Raw genomic sequence first — 16,559 nt, forward strand, 5'->3', positions numbered from 1 at the left:
GCGCCTGGAGGCTGCCCACGTTCCTCGGCCCACGGCCCTGCCCCATCCCTCCGGCCTCTGCTTCCATCGTCACGTCTCCATCTCTGACCCTGGCGATGACATTGAACCCACCCTCGTAGTCCAGGATGACCTCCCATCTCAGGGTCCTCAATCTAAGTCCAGCTGCCGAGCTCCTTTGCCTGGGGCGGGAGGGGGATGTGTTCATGGATTCTGGGGATCGGGGCATGGGTATCTTTAGGGACCATTATTCTGCCTCAGAATCAACCCCTCTGAGTGAAACAAAGGAAGTGGGATTGGCCTAAAACCTGGTGTCCTTCAAGTTCATTCTGAGCAAGGGCAAGGGGGCGTCATAGCCCATGGACCAGGCATTGGGTGTTGCTCCCACGCCCTTGAGCTGGGTGGCTGGCCTCATGGAAAGGGATGCGCACAGGGCTGGCACTGAGGGGGTCACTGCCTGTGGCTCTCCCAGCCTCCGGGGGAGGGCTGGAGGAGGGGTTCTTCATTCCTGAACAAGGACCTGGGTGTTGATCACAGTACCCACGGCAGGCAGGCTGTTTCCCATCGTTTTGCTGTTTCAAATGGCACCGGGTCAGAACACCTTTGTAAGGTTGTCCATATTTGCTGATGCACGTATTTCTATAGAGCAAATAGCTAAGTGTGGATGCTGGGTGCTCCGGCCCTTCACCCGTGTGGGAGCTCTTAGAGGGGGTGGGGTGCAGAGTGAGGACAAAAGTGGCCGGCTGCCAGGAGCACAGGACAAGTGCCAGTGAGAGTGAGCCCGGCCGGCTCCCCTGACCTGCACGAGGCGGGCAAGTGGCTGGCCGGCTCCGTCTCTAACTTGGTTTCCTCTTCTGTGACTGGGCAGCTTGGCTGTTCTCTGCCTCTCGCCCTCAAGCGCACAATGAAACAACTTGTCACCTGGCTTCCAGGAAGCAGCAGGATGTAGAATGGGCTGCCAGGTCCGAATCCTGCCCTCACATGTCTTGGCCGTGTGATGCTGGGCATGTCACCAAGCGGATCCCTCTGAGCTCGCCCCGTGGTCCCTCATCAGAGTTCTGGGACCTGGCGTGAGACCTGGTCTGAGCTCCGTATTAATTCTCCGGTCAAAAGAAGGAAAAACAACCCAACATCAAAGGAAGATCGGCTGAAAAAAATGGGGCCCATCCTTACGCAGCAATGCTGTTCAGCCCTGAAAAGGAGGGGCTTCTGACACCTGCTGCAACATGGACACACCTTGAGGACATTAAGTCCAGGGAAGTAAGCCAGTCTCAGGACAGAGGCTGTATGACTGGGCTCGTATGAGGTGCCCAGAGTCCCCCAGGGCATAGAGAGAGAGTAGAATGGGGGTGGGGCGTCCCAGGGCTGGGGGAGGGGGGATGCGGTGTGAGTGTTTAGTGGGGACAGTTTCAGTGTCACCAAGATGAAGAGTGGGGAAATGGAGTCTACCTTTTTTGTATTTTTGTCTTCTTAGGGCCAAACTCTCGGCATATGGGGAGTCCCAGGCTAGGGGTTGCATCAGAGCTGCAGGTGCTGGCCCACCCCACAGCCACAGCCATGCCAGATCCAAGCCACGTCTCTGACAGCTCACAGCAACACCAGATCCTTAAGCCCCTGAGCGAAGCCAGGGATCGAACCTGCATCCTCATGGATACTAGTTGGGTTCGTGAACCGCTGAGCCGTGACGGGAACTCTGGATTCTACCTCTTGATAAGGGTCACTGCAAAAGTTTCGTGAAACTTTAAAATATTCACCAGCCTGTTTAGTTTCTTTCTGCCTCCTACTTCTGCGTGGAATTCTCCTCTTTGTTTGTTCATTGCTTATTCCCAGTAGAATATAGACAGGGATCCTTCCTACCTCGTTCACAGCCGTGTCTTTAGCTTCGAGAATGGCGCTCACACGTGATAAGTACTCAGTCAATATTTGATGAGTGGGAAAATAAATATTCCACGAGAAGGGCTTCTGAGTCTCCTAAGTTTGGGAAATGCTCCCTCTCTATTTTCTTCTTGAATATTCGTAAGACATATTGTCATGTTAAAATCTGTGAGAAGCCCTTCAGTCAAGAAACCTGTATATCAGGTCTGTTTTGGGGTTTTTTTTTCGGTCTTTTTATGGCTGCACCTGCAGCATATGGAGGTTCCCAGGTTAGGTGTCAAATTGGAGCTGCAGCTGCCAGCCTACACCACAGCCACAGCAATGCGGGATCAGAGCTGCATCTGCAACCTACACCACAGCTCACAGCAACACCAAATCCTTAACCCACTGAGCGAGGTCAGGGATCCAACCCGAGTCCTTGTGGATACTAGTTGGGTTTGCTACTGACAGGAACTCCCTGTATATTGTTAACGAATCCCGTTTTTCTTCATGCATGTGTAGATCTCAGCTTTCCTGTGTTTGATCACAGATGAGAGACTCACTCCAGAGCTTGGCTCCAGCTAAACGGAGCAGATTTGCTTTGGGGATAGAGACGCATCTCCTGGAATCCCATGCCAAGGAACCTTCTTGCCCTCGTCCCTGCTTTGCTCTTTCTGCCAGCTCTGCTCTCCCCGCTCACGCTGGACCTGCCTTCTCCAGTCCGCAGTCCCCGTGGCGGAGGGCAGCCCAGCCTGTATGGGTAGACACCTGTTTCACACATTGGTCCCTTGGTATCACTTGGCTTCTGTCCCTCCTCTGGCTCAGCTGTGCATCTGTTGGGGGCCCAGCCCTGGACTAACCATCTGGGATCCCTGACCACGTGGTCTGAACATGGCCAAGGTCACTGGATGGATGGGGAAGAGGGTATTTGGCTAGGACATGTAAGACGGTTCTGGGAACTGGAGGGTATTCTGAATGAGTTGACATCCCCCCAGTAGGTGTCCAGTACAATCCTTGTGAATCGGTGGTCTGTGCAGCCTCTCTGGAGAGGAACTGTGATGATGGCATTTGGGAAATTGGCAAGTTTTGTATGTCCCAAGGTATTTACTTCCTGGTATGTGTGAGTAGTGCAATTATCAGGCCAAAGATAGACAAACATTTCCACCTCCTGATGTGGGTTGTGCCAATTTCACTGTCACTTGCTGTGGAAGAGGGACTCATTTTGATGCACAGTCACTAGCATTGAGCTGCATATTCTAAAATGTGCTGCAACATTGAGGCTTTCATCTGAATTGCTTTGATTACAAGGAAAACTCTATCTCGTTTCTATCTTTGTTAGCCATTTTAAAAAAATTGTCTAGAAATTTTGTGGTCTTTTTTTGCTTCTTTGCTTTTATTTTAAACTTTTAAAATATAGGATAAAATAGATACAGAAAACCACCCACGTCAAAAATATGGCTTGGAGTTCCTGCCGTGGCTCAGGGAGTTAACAATATGGCTTGTCTCTGTGGAGGCACCAGTTTGATCCCCGGCCCAGCACACTAGGTTAAAGATCCAGTGTCTCTGCAGCTGTGGCATAGGTCACAGTGCCAGCTCACATTCTGTTCCTGGCTCTGGGAACTTCCATATGATTCAGGGGCAGCCGAAAAAGAAAGAAATAATATGTGGCTTTATGAATTACAAGACTACCCTCCCCAAATAAGAAATAAAACTTTGCCCAAACATAGATGCCCAGCCCTCTAATGGGCTTCATTATAATCAAAACTCCCTCTTTCTCCCCCAAAGTAAGCACTGTGATGTTTTTAAAATAACAGGTTTTTTTTTTCTAAAAAAAACTTTTGTTAAATTTGTTGCAGATATGTTCATGTTGATTGCTTGCCTTTTATTTTGAGTTTTTAAGAATTAACTGACAAAAGTTTTCTGTTTATAACAAATAAAATCTGTCATGACTTTGAAGAAAGCTTCAAATCTGGAATAGCTGCACCCCCATTCCCCCAGCCACAAGAATCAGTACTAGGGCATATTTATAATTCTGCCAGTTCATTATTTCTGCTTTTATTTGTATTGTGTACTTCTAATTTCTGGTGAAGTTTCATTTTCTTCTTTTAAAAATTCTTAGTGTAGGAGTTCCTGTTGTGGCCCAGTAAGAATGAACCTGACTGGTATCCATGAGGATGAGAGTTCAATCCCTGGCTCCACTCAGTGGGTTAAGGATCTGGTGTTGCCATGAGCTGTGGTGTAGGTCACGAACGTGGCTTGGATCTGGTGTTGCTGTGGCTGTAGCATAGCTGGCAGCTGTAGCTCCAGTTCGACCCATAGCCTGGTAACCTCCATGTGCTGCAGGTGTAGCCCTAAGAAAAAAAAGAGATACTTAGTGTAGAAGCTTGCTCAGTTGATATATCCCTCTCCTCCCCTTGAACAAATAATGAAGTATTTAAGGCTATGACTTTACCTCTTACTATGGTTTTACCTGTCACCCATTGGTAGTTCTTCTGCATCTATGTATATCCTGAGTCTTTGTTTTTGTATTTAAGTATATGTGATTAAATAGAGACAGATACTTGTATGTTAATCTCAGAATATTATTTTTTCTTTCAATCTTTCCTGATCTTCTGGGGAAGAAGAAGTTCGTTGCCATGGTCTTACAGACAAAAGATTTTTTGGCTTGTCCTCACTGTTGCTTAGTGTAAAAGAAGTCTCAATCCCATTTAGTACTTTTGCCCTAATTTCTTTTTCTTATTCAAGTGATTCCTGATCCCCCCAACAGACATTAATTGCATAGCACATGCAGGTTTGCAAGAGAAAATAAAGTGTCAGATGTGGTCCCCATTCTCAAGCCACTCGAAGGCATATTAGAGAGCAGTCCTCTCCACTCCGCCTGCTCTCTGTTGGCTGCACAGTACGTCCTGTCATTTCAGCCTTTTCAGATCCTCACCCCCTCTCCATCCCTGAGGCCACACCCCCACCCCCGCCAGCTCAGAGCCTCAGCCCACCTGTCCCTTTTGCCTTCAACATTCTCCAGCTCATCTCCACTTCCCCGTACTGTTCTCTGCACCCATCCTCCTTCTGGAACAGTCCTTCTGAGACTAAAAAATTCTGATCATGTGATTCCCTTGATTTAAAAGCACATGTTCTCCTAGATAGTAGTGATGGCTGTGCACCATGGTGAATGCACTAAATGCCAAAGAATTGTCCTCTTAAGTGGTTGTGATGGTTAATTTGGTTATGCGTATTTTACCAAAATTAAAAAAAAATAGTGATTAAAAAAAACCCTACATGCTCCTTTTGCTTCAGCCACAGGACACTTTCTAGTATCACACACTCATGTCCTTTCATCCTCCTGAAGGTCAAGTCCAAGCCATGGATGCCCATCCCTCTCAGTCCACATTCTACCCCTCTCCCTCCGCCTCTTCCTCTTCCCCCTCCTCTTCCTTCTTCAGACTCAGTTTGCTTGTGACCTTAGACCCTTGCTCACACCCCCAGGCTGGCTTAGGTGCCCCCCCCACCGTTGTGAATTCTCATGGCACACTTCTGTCTTAGTTGTGCTTGTGCTTATCGATTTACTGGAAAGACTTGTTCCTTCTTCTTCAATGCATTTTTCCACTCTCTTTTTGTCTCGAAACAGGTGTCAATTCCTTCCAAGTCTACATGGCCTATAAGGATCTCTACCAAATGTCAGATAGCCAGGTAGGTCCCTGCACACCCTCTGCCTTGCCTGGGTAGGAACGGGCCAGCCTTGTCAAGTAAGGCGTTGTGGAGCAGGGGAGATGTCAGAGCAGACTGGAGAAAGCTGTGTGTTCAATTCCTGGGTCTGCCATTAACCTGCCACGTGACCTGGGTCCGTCGCACCTCTTCCTGAGCCTGCATTCCTTTCAGGCTCCAAGAGTGGGGTGCAGCAGGTGGTCCCCTGCAAGGTGATCCCCCAACCTGGCTCAGCCTCATCTAAAGAGCTCACTAAAAATACAGGCTCTTAGATTCCGTCACGGATGCTAAGGGTAGGGTTCAGGAATCTGTACTAACTGAAAACTCTGCTGTTGATTCTGGAGCTCAGAGCAAGGGACCTGGAGGAAAGCCCTGGCTCTCCCTCCGGCCAGTTGCAAGTCACTTCCCTTCTCAGTTTTCTCATCTATACAGTGTGATTATTTCTGGCTCTTCCAACCTCAAGCCGTTGTTACGTGGATGAGATGAGCCAGAGAGGATGGTGGTAGAAGGAGAACAGGTGTGGGGATTTCAATTTATTGAGCATCTGGCCTTCTTACACCACTGGGACTCCTCTTCTGGTTTTATTATTATTGCTCTGCCCTCTGCTTATTGAAAATGTGGGATGGTGTCACGGCAAAGGGCATGGATGCTGGAGCTAGACTGCTTGGCGACAAGCCCTGGCCTTGCTGTGCAGCCTGGAGCCACTTTCCTAACCTCTCTGTGCTTTAGGCTCCTCATGGCACCTGCCTTAAAGAGATTGTCAGAGGATTAAATGACTTAATACAAGTAAAGCTCTAGGGCAGTGCTGGATACACAGCAGGTGCCATGCAAGGGTTAATACGCTGGTTTTCATTATTGCCATGGGGTCTCATGTGCCATGGAAGAACCACTCCATGTCTGGCCTTTCAAAATAGCCAGAATTGGAGAATACGACCTACCCAAGATGCCCTGCAGACCTTTGATGCAGCCATCAGAAGGCTGAAAGTTCGTTCCATTTCATGAGAAAGTGGTGTGTGTCTCCCCAGGGTAATTGACCTGTTCTCCCGTTTCATTCTAATGTCTGTTTCACTGACGCTCTGGTTGTAGATGGAGTTGAGCAGACTTTGGGCGTAGGTCCTCAAAAGTGCTCACACCTCTAAGTGTCTCCTCGGCCCCCTGTCTACGTCTAAAACCCCACATCCCGGGACTGGGAGCTGTGATCTTGGTCCACAGGAAATGGAGATTCAGTAGCTCAATGTTGTCCTCCTGGTGTATGCATAGAGGACAAAATGGAGCTTCAGGAGCCCCTGAGGAGGGGACATGTGGCTTTAGTCCTCACCAGGTGCAAATGGCTAATTGCAGATCCTTTGCAGGTGAGAAGAGGGCACTGGCCAGGGGGCAGGCCCTGTATTGGCTAAATAAGGTGATGGTTGGCAGAATAGATGTTATCTGAGTATCAGAGTTATTAGAGGACTCGGTTCCTACCCCAGTTGGTCTATGGAGTGATAGGGGTTGGATTTTTTTTTTTTTTTTTTTTTGTATTTTTAGGGCTGCACTGGCAGCATAGGGAGGTTCCCAGGCCACATGTCAAATCAGAGCTGTAGATGCTGGCCTATGCCACAGCCATGACAACGTCCGATCCAAGCCATGTCTGTGACCTACACCACAGCTCACGGCAACGCCGGATCCTTAACCGGCTGAGTGAAGCCAGGGATTGAACCGGTGTCCTCATGGATGCTAGTCAGATTCATTTCCACTGAGCCCCGATGGGAACTCCCCTGGATTGGAATTTTTGTCAAGATGTACACATCTTCAGTGGTAGGTGGTGGCCACAGGCTTAGCAGGTTTACTTACATAATTCCAATAAAACTGAAAGTGACTTCTCAGCATTGCTATTGCCATCAACAGCTGTAGGCGCCCCCAAGGAACTAAGCCACAAACAGGCACTGAGATTGCGGGTATCATCACGCCTTGGTGTGACCTTTATCATTCTGTGCTATCTCCCCCCCCGCCCCCCCCAACTTCCTACTGTTGGATCTGGAGGGTGTCAGGGTCAAGGGAGGAGCTTTTCCAACTCTTACTGGTTGAGCAACACATTCCATTATGTGGATGGAGATCCTGGCAGGTGGATGACTGTGTGAGCAGAAGAGCGGTCTTTCGGGTGCTTGTCCTGAGATTTTTTTCGTCTCACCCCAATCTCTGTTTATCCATCCGTAGCTCTATGAAGCTTTCACCTTCCTTAAGGGACTGGGAGCTGTGATCTTGGTCCACGCAGAGAATGGAGATTTGATAGCTCAGGTGAGTGGTGGGAGTGTCCTCCCCTGTCCTCCTCAGTCTGCTTCTCATGTTGCAAAGGGTCTGAGAAAAAGGGGTGGGTTGTGGATCAGTGACGTCACCAGACAGTGAAGGGTCAAGCCGAGAGCTAGATGGCAGGTCAGATACTCCAGGTATGCAGTGTGCACACGCTATCTGCCAAGTGGCCTTTGGCAAGTCACATTGCCCTTTGAATCTTCGTTCTCTCACCTGTACAGTGGGGGTAACATAACTGCCCTGGAGGATTTGCCTGAGGAATAAACAAGGATCTGAAAGGATCCCAGGGGCAACACACATAGAAGCTGGGGTTGCTTGTCATCCTGCAGGACTTGGGAGCAGGGATGATGGACAGAGCTTAGGCTCGGAGCAGGCGTTGTAACCCTGCCTCTTCCATCCGTTGGCCCTCTGATGTTGGGCAAGGCACTCTAACCCATGAAGGCTCCTGTTCTTCATCTCAAAGCACCTACCTCACCTGACTGTGAGGATGAAATGATATCATATATTTGAAGGTCCGTGTTGGTCATGTAGCAGGCTGTAGTCGTGCTGAAGTTTTGGACAGAGTGAGACATGAGTCCGTGTTGATCATTCTGGCCGTAGGGAGGAGAATTTGACAAGAGTAGAACAGTGTCAGGTTGACCAGCTAGGTTTTACTCCAGCCGTTCTCATAGAAAACGAAGCAAGGAGACGGAGGGGAGGTGGAAGAGGCAAGCGTGGGAGAGAGAAGGAATATTATCTACAGGACCCAGCGACTGATTGGATGGGGAAAGAAGAGGAGGAAGTTGAGAAGGGCTGCTTGGTCTCTGTACAGGGCGGCTGGCTCCTGGTGCCAAAAATCAGGACGCGTCCAATGAAAGTAATTAAGGCCACGCATGCTGCTACTTCTAAATTGTTTCTCGCTCTGTAGATGAGGAAACCAGGGCCCACATATTAATAATGTGCTCACTGTGTTGGGGGCCGCAGAGCCAGAATTTTAATACAGTTCCATCTGGCTCCAAAGCCCAGTGGAATTGCAGCATGAGGGTTAAGGGCATGAGATGTAAAGCTTCACTATTAGTGTGAGCTCTTTGTCTTTACTTCCTATTATTGGTGTGCTGGCAGTTTTTCTGTAAAGTTGAAATATTTTCAAATGCAAAGGAAAAAAACAGCAACTCAGTTCCATCACACAGCAATATTCTGGTCATTGGTAAGGAGTTGCTAAATCCAGCCCACATCCAAAAAGATGGGATTATACAAAGGCGTGAAGGCCAGCAAGTCACAATCATTGGGCTCTGTATCGGGTTGCCTGCCAGGCTGTCCTCTGGCCCCCAGTGATTGACGACCTTCTCATATGCAAAACACATCATCCCTTTCCAGCAGTTCTCCAAACTCTTAATCTCATTACAGCATCAAAGATTGGAATCGTGTAAGTCACGTCTGGGTATAGATGAAACTTCCTGGTTTAGTTCCTACAACCTGTAGGTCTGTGAAGGTAGAGAGGTGAGTTATCTGCCTCCCCACCCACACACTCAGAATACAACATGCGATGGTGGGGTGGTCATTCCATTTATAGGGACAATGGAAGGCATCAGGGCTCACTGGTCCATAGCAGTTCTGAAATCTAGTCGGACAAGTGTTGGCGGTTCCATGATGAGGTCTTGAAGCCTGAGAATAATTCTCTCTGGCTCTTGGCTCCACCTTCTGGCCTCTTGGTTCCATCTTTCCTTTTCATGAAAGGTTGCACATGTTTGCAGCGGAGTGATTTTCTCAGCCTGCTTCCTGCACAGAGGGAGTTTAGGAGCCCAGCTGCTTCCATTCATTTTGTATGTCTCAGTCCATCCAGTCCAGTCTGCCAGTGTTTTGCTGAAATAATTCATCCCAAACCTTTGCGGGCCTCCTGTGCCTCTCACTGGGCTTCACTCCATTAAAGACACCACAGATTTCTTCCCAATCTGCCTTCCTCTTCCTTCTTAGACAGTGGAAAGGTACATTCTTGAGTTTCGTAGAGGCCTTAATTTTGATTGAGAGGCTCTGTGGGAACACCCTCATTTATCTGTGCCTCTCACATTTTATTAAAAGCAGCAAGAAGAAACCAAGCAGTCCCTTGACAATTTGCTGGATCCCCGAGTTCATTGGATACATTTCCCCGTTTCCACATCACTGCAGGTGACAGGGTTGCCAAGCTTCCTCTTACTACTTAACAAGATTCCCCATTCTCCAGTTTCCGATAACATACTCCCTGTTGCCTTTTGAGCTCTCACTAGCACTGTCCTCAAAAAGTCCATATGTCTACTGACTGCCCATTTCAGGCTCTCCTCGGCTTTCTCTGACACATGCTTTGGAATTCTTCCAACCTCCATTCACTGCCCATTTCCAAAGCCATTCCCACATTTTTAGGTAATTGCTATGGTTTTATAGTTTAACACCCTACTTCTGATCACCATCTATCTGTATTAGTTCTCTGTGGCTGCATAACAATTTGCCTCCACACACTTAGCATCTTAAAACAAATGCGTATTTTCTGCACCCTGGTCCTGTAGGTCAGGAGTCCCGCTGTGGCTTGGCTGGGTCTTTGGGCTCGGGATCTCTCTCAGGCTGCATTGAAGGTGTCAGGCGGGGCTGCAGTTATCTCCGAGTTGGTCTGGAGCAGAATTCCCTTCCAGCCTCCCTCGGATGGTTCTTCCCAGGCTCCAGTTCCTTGCAGGCTATCAGAATGATCATCTCTGTTCTATGGCCTTTGTTCTTTGCCGGCTCTTGGGCAGATGCCCGCCTGCTTCTTGCCAGGTGGGCATCTGGCTTCCTTCCACGTGACTGAGTCAGAGAGCAAGAGAGGGTGTGCGAGGGGGAATCCAGAGTCCCTTTGTCATCCCAACTCATAAGTGACATCCATTCAGTAGCCTGTGATAGACCATAATGGAAAAGAATATGAAAAAAATAGATACGTTATAACTGTATTACTTGGCTGTACAGCAGAAAGGGACACAGCATTGTCAAGAAAATAAGCTTCAAAAAATTAAAAATTAAACAAATTAAACAAATCACAGAAGTCACATCCTATCTCTTTCCCCGTGTTCTGCTCATTGGAAGAGAGGTCCGGCCCACACGCAAGCAGGGGCAGAATCTCCGGGAGCCTCTGAGAAGCTGCCCGACACACCTACCTTGGGTTTGCCTGGTTTTGAACTTCGTAAACATGGAGCCACACTGCATGTATGTGCTCTTTCCCATCTGGCTTCTTTTGCTCAAAGCCAGGCCTGGGAGAGTCACCCCTGTTGTTACGTGAATTGAGAATGTTTTCTTTTTTCTCAGGGTGTAGAATTTCACAGCAGGAATAGGTCACAATTAGTTCTCCAGTCGATGTTTGGATAGTGAAGAATCTGGGACGCTTGTGTGTGAAGCTTCCTTGAACATTCTCTCTCGTTCAGTCTTGGGTTAAACATATCTGTGCATTTCCGTTAGCAAACGCCTAGAGTGAGACTTCTGCATCGTGGGTGTGCATATGTGCAGCTTTCACTGCTGCACGGTTTTCCAGGCTGTCCCAGCCTGGATCCCTCCACTTGTGTGTGTGAAGTCGAGTTGGGAGCCCTCAGCTCCACATCAGGGAATTAGCTTTCCTCGCTGCTCATTTAAGATGGACTTTGCTCAGTTCCAATAAATCTCTTACTTTTTGTACATCTACTTCCCAGATGCCAAAATTTTGTGTCCGTTATCTTCTCTGCGTTCGCTTGGCCCTTGGGTACCATGTCTCTCCCTCGAGCAGAACTTCAGAACGGAGCGAAAATAATGCATGTACTTAGCCCACGCTCTTTAGCTGGAATCCCTACTCCGGTCTTTTTGTGCTCTGTCGTTGTCCCCTGTTATATCACCTCTGTCCTCCCTCTTTTTCTCTCCTCCTTCCTTCCTTCCAACAGAAATAGGAACCATCTCTCATCGGCATGTCTCCACATCATACATCTTTTTATAAACAGTTTACAAAAATGCCTTGTAAACATCGTAAGAACTGACATTTTCCCATTCTTTCCTTAAACCCACCCCAGCTGCTCGATCTGGAAATCATTTCCAGCGTACGTTCTTATAAAAAAAACTCTCAAGGTTAATAACCACAAACGCACAGTTGAAATTAGGATTTTTTTCACTGTTGATAGAGCCTGGGCATGTTCAAGAATCATGATACAGAAACTGTGGAAGTTAAAATTAGCCGCAGCACAGCTGACATCTGGGCAACAGAAAAAGACTATTTTTGAGACGGTGAGGTATTCCGAGGGAGGGAGCACCTTGGAGCGAATGGATTTGAATCTGGGCCATTAGCTCAGGGAATCGTTTCATTTATATGATGAGCTTGAAGTAGAGGGTTCCTGTTAGACAGACAGGTACCAGGAAGAGGAAATGACAGTTGAAAAAAAGAGAGCTGGCTGACAATTAACAAGCTCTTACGATGCACTGGGTATCGTGCCAGCTTTTCACACCTGCCACGTCAGTGATGTGTTATAGCACCTCTGGGATGCAGGTGCTGAGAAGACTAATGAAATAATGCCATTTGCAGCAACGTGGATGGACCTAGAGATGATCAGACTAAGTGAAGTCAGCCAGACAAAGACAAATACCATGTATCGCTTATAAGTGGAACCTTAAAAAACTGATGATACAAATACAAAACAGGAGTAGACTCGCAGACAAGAAAACAAATTGTTGCCAAAGGGGAAAGGGGGCGAGGGATCAATTAGGAGTTTGGAATTAACATCTGCACGCCCCTATATATGTAAAATTAGCAACAAATTCCTACTATATAGCACAGGGAACTATATGCAGTATTTTGTAATGATCTGTATGAGAAAAGGATGCGAAAAAATATATACATATTCCAATTTGTATATAATTATAAATAAAATTTAATTATAGCAATTATTCATATAGGATAATACTATATCGTGTGTGTCACTGAATCACTTTGTTATATGCCTGAAACTGACACAATACTGTAAATACCCTAAATCAACTACACTTCAATTTAAAAAAGAAAAAGAAGAGAAAATTGAGACTCAGCTTGACCGACCCGCCCAAAGTCACAGAGATGGTCGGTTCTGGACTGGATGCCCGGTGTAGGGCTCTCTGATTTCCGCATCCGTGTAATCCCTAAACACCGCCCGTCTTTCCTCTCTCACCCTGTGGCACAGCCTTGGAAGCCGGAAGAGTGATGGGTGGGCTTTGAGGCTCAGATCTTACAGCCCTGCCTCCTCCCACTGGTCCCACAGGGTGAATAGCGCGGGGGTGGATGTGGCTACCCCGGGTGGCAACGGGGGAAGGTGCAGGGGTGGTGGGGGGAGCAGAGAAGGTGTGGACGGCCCCCAGCCCCTTAGACCCCATGCAAACCCCTCCCCATCCTGGCCTCCGCTGCCCCTTCTGCCTACCTGGGGGCGGAGGGTTGGCTTCCCTTGACTCTGACCTTCTGTCATCACTGACTCATTTGTCCTTGTAGGAACAAAAGCGGATCTTAGAGATGGGCATCACCGGTCCTGAGGGCCACGCTCTGAGCAGACCTGAAGAGGTAAAGGAGCCTCCGCTGGGTGTGACACTCTGATGTAGCTGAGAGCACGCCCTGATGCGGTTCCAGCTGGAACAGCCCAGCTAGAGCCCCTGTCTCTGTCCCATTCCTCCTCACGAGTGTCTGGGGTCTGTCCTTGGGCTTGAGAGCCCTGGAGGCTGTGGGTCCATCAGAGGCACCAGGAAGGGCTCTGCCTCTTCTGGGGTCCAGGAACTTCACACCAAGGCCCGGTGGACACTGCAGTGTCCAGAATCCCTCCTGAGGTCTCTGTGTGTTTGATGACAGGCAAATGGGACCCCATTTCCACCAGGCACAGAGGAAACAACTGCCCCCACACGGACCTCCTATCCGCTGTGCTCTAAGATTTGACACCAGTCTCCTGGGAGTGGCAGAGTGCACGTGTGTGTGTGTGTGTGTGTGCACTGGGGACAGAAAGAAGGTGTATTGGGCGTGGAACAGGATGGGTGCCCAGTGTTTTCTCATGTCTCATCAGATCATTAGCACTTGTCCCAGGACCTCTGCTCCAGACTGGCCTGAGCTGGACACTGGGGACGCAGCACACGAGTTCACAAACTCCTTAGCCCCAGGGCTCCTGATCTGGCCCAGCGCTCCAGTCGCAAGCTCCATGCCTGGGAGCTGGGTTTCCAGCCCCTGGTGACGGTGTTTACAAACCTTTATGGCACATGGACACCGCCTCTGCCAGCTGGGTGGGGACCCTTCTGGGTATGGTCGGACTCCTGGTGGGTGTGGCTGTGACTTGGGCGGCCTGCTGGTCACCAGCAGGCACCACCCAACTGGAAACTAAAAGCAGAACAATAAAAAAGATAACTCGTCCTTTTGTTTGAGAAGCATTGGTTTCGTGGAGGCAGAGACCAAACCCAACAGCAGGTGGTTTCATGTGGTTATTGAACAAATAAAGGACGCAGTGTGTGTCAGACACCTGTGTTCCCTATGAGATGTCAGTCTTTTTATAAGTAACTGACCACCGGAGTTCCCTGGTGGCTCAGTGGGTTAAGGATCCCACATTGTCACTGCTGTGGCACGGGTTCGATCCCCGGCCCGGGAATTTCCACGTGCTGTGGGTGCAGCCAAAATAATAAAAGCAACCGACCATTTTATGGGTCTTTTGATGCCCATTCTGCCTGGTCTCCTCCTAACCGAACATGCAAATACTTCCAAGCAAGCAAATAATAGAATTCTGTCTCCCAACCATCCGGCCAAATGGATTTCGTCTTTTTTTTTTCCCCTTAAAAAAACAAATCATTTTCCTCCCTTGATGCAGTAGATCTCCCCCTGACCACACTCCGTTAGGGCCCCTCGAAGGAGTCTGACCAGGGAGCGTCGTGGGAGCTCGGGGTGGGCGGCGCCCCTCCCCCTCCCTCCTGTGACCCGCGTCTTTGCTGCGTCCACAGCTGGAGGCCGAGGCCGTGTTCCGGGCCATCACCATCGCGGGCCGGATCAACTGCCCCGTGTATATCACCAAGGTGATGAGCAAGAGCGCGGCGGACATCATCACGCTGGCCAGGAAGAAAGGTGCGAGGCCCGCAGCCCCGGCCCCTGCGGGAAGCGGGGGTGTGGGGAAGGGGGAGCCCCGCAGGCTCCTGTTCACGGATGGAGCCACGGCCCAGGGCGGAGACAGTCGGAGCTGCCAGCAGCCTGAGCCCCGTGGGCCAGGTTGCAAAGGGAGCTCGGGATGGAGGGCAGACACAAGATGCGCGGTTGGTGTTCAGTTTGATTCCTGGGGGGCCCTGGGTGCAACCTCGGGTCAGTGGTGTCCTGAGTCTGTTTCCCCCATTGCAGCTGAGGCAACCATCCCCTGCTTGGGGGCCCCATGAGCCCGTGTGTTTTAAAGACCTCTGAAGAGTTCCAAGTTCTCCGCTGGCTTTCTCATCAAGGCCGTGCCAGAGCTGGGGCTGCATCGGCTCCAGGATGCCACCCGCCCTCATTCTGGTCCATTCTGAGCACTTCCTCTTGGGTCCCCTCCAGGATCCTCGGTTGGTGCTTGTACTCAGGCTCCACTGTGGGACCCAGACAGTCTCAGCTGCAGGTTGGGATGGAGGGAAGGTGTTTTTCCAGAGCCAAGGGTCTGGGGACAGCCCCGAGCTGGACATCAGGGGAGTGTGGCAGCAAGTTGTTCACCAGCTCTAAGACCTGGATGCGCTGCTTAAACCTCTCTGAGCTGCTGTTACCTCATTTCTGGGCAGACACATGGGGCTTAGAAATGCAAAGTGCCAGCTGAGTCCTTGGGGGGTCGCAAGGGCCTCTGAGGACCGTGGGGGCAGGGGCATAGCTAGTGCGCTAAGTGGCTCTAACGTGCTCTGACCGGTGTGGTGCCCATTCCTCAGGAAACTCAGAGGGGGCACCCAAGTGTGGTCTCCAGGCCTCCTCCTTTTTTTTTTTCTTCCCTTTTTATGGTATATGGAGGTTCCCAGGCTAGGGGTTGAATCAGAACTACAGCTGCCAGCCTACGCCACAGCCACAGCAGCGCCAGATCCGAGCCAGGTCTGTGTCCTCTGCCACCGCTTGCAGCTATGCCAGATCCTTAACCCACGGAGCGAGGCCAGGGATCGAACCCGCGTCTTAACCCGCTGAGCCACCGCGGGAGCTCCTCCCCAGGCCTTCTCGATTGAGGCCCAAGCATCACCCGATCAAGAATGAGGAAAGGAAGTTCGCCCAGAGCAGGCTTCTTGCCCAGAGTCAGGAGACGGGGGAAGGTTTGGAGAGAGAATGACAGACACACAGAGGAGGTGGCGCAGGCCACGCAAAGACAGTGGCAAGAACCCTTTCGTCTTTGTGGACACTCAGCACTGGGACAGGTCCGCCCCCTTCACGCTCTTGGGACTCGTACAAGGATGACCAGGGTGTGACCGGGAGCTCAGGGGGGTTGGGGGGGCTGGAAATAACAAGACCCACGTGGCCCGGCCTTTGCGCCCCCACACTCTGCACACGGGATGCTCCTCCTTTGTCCCAGGAACCCTTCATGGGAAGCCCTGGTCTTTAAAATCTTTAAAAACGTATTTTATTTCACCTAATATATCCAAAAGATTCCTTCCACATGCAATCCACATGCAATCAACATAACGGCATTAGCCAGACCTTTCCCATTATTTTTTCTGTCCTGGCTTCAAAAGCACCTCTCACTCCAGACCGACCGCAGTTCCAAGCACCTAAAAGCCACATGTGGCTGGTGGTTTCCACA

At 49.8% G+C, this 16,559-nt stretch overlaps 1 protein-coding gene across 2 annotated transcripts in view; it reads left to right on the forward strand.

The window, feature by feature from the left end:
- Positions 1-16,559, forward strand: part of CRMP1 (collapsin response mediator protein 1) — a 71,473-nt gene that overhangs the window by 38,262 nt on the left and 16,652 nt on the right. For both annotated transcript variants that reach the window (XM_021100983.1, XM_021100984.1), the window contains exons 5-8: positions 5,477-5,538; positions 7,750-7,830; positions 13,295-13,363; positions 14,773-14,893. In XM_021100983.1, coding sequence (XP_020956642.1) covers positions 5,477-5,538; positions 7,750-7,830; positions 13,295-13,363; positions 14,773-14,893 — 333 coding nt within the window. The remainder of the gene's footprint in view (positions 1-5,476; positions 5,539-7,749; positions 7,831-13,294; positions 13,364-14,772; positions 14,894-16,559) is intronic.

This window comes from Sus scrofa, chromosome 8 (assembly GCF_000003025.6).
Source record: "Sus scrofa isolate TJ Tabasco breed Duroc chromosome 8, Sscrofa11.1, whole genome shotgun sequence".
Taxonomy (NCBI): domain Eukaryota; kingdom Metazoa; phylum Chordata; class Mammalia; order Artiodactyla; family Suidae; genus Sus; species Sus scrofa.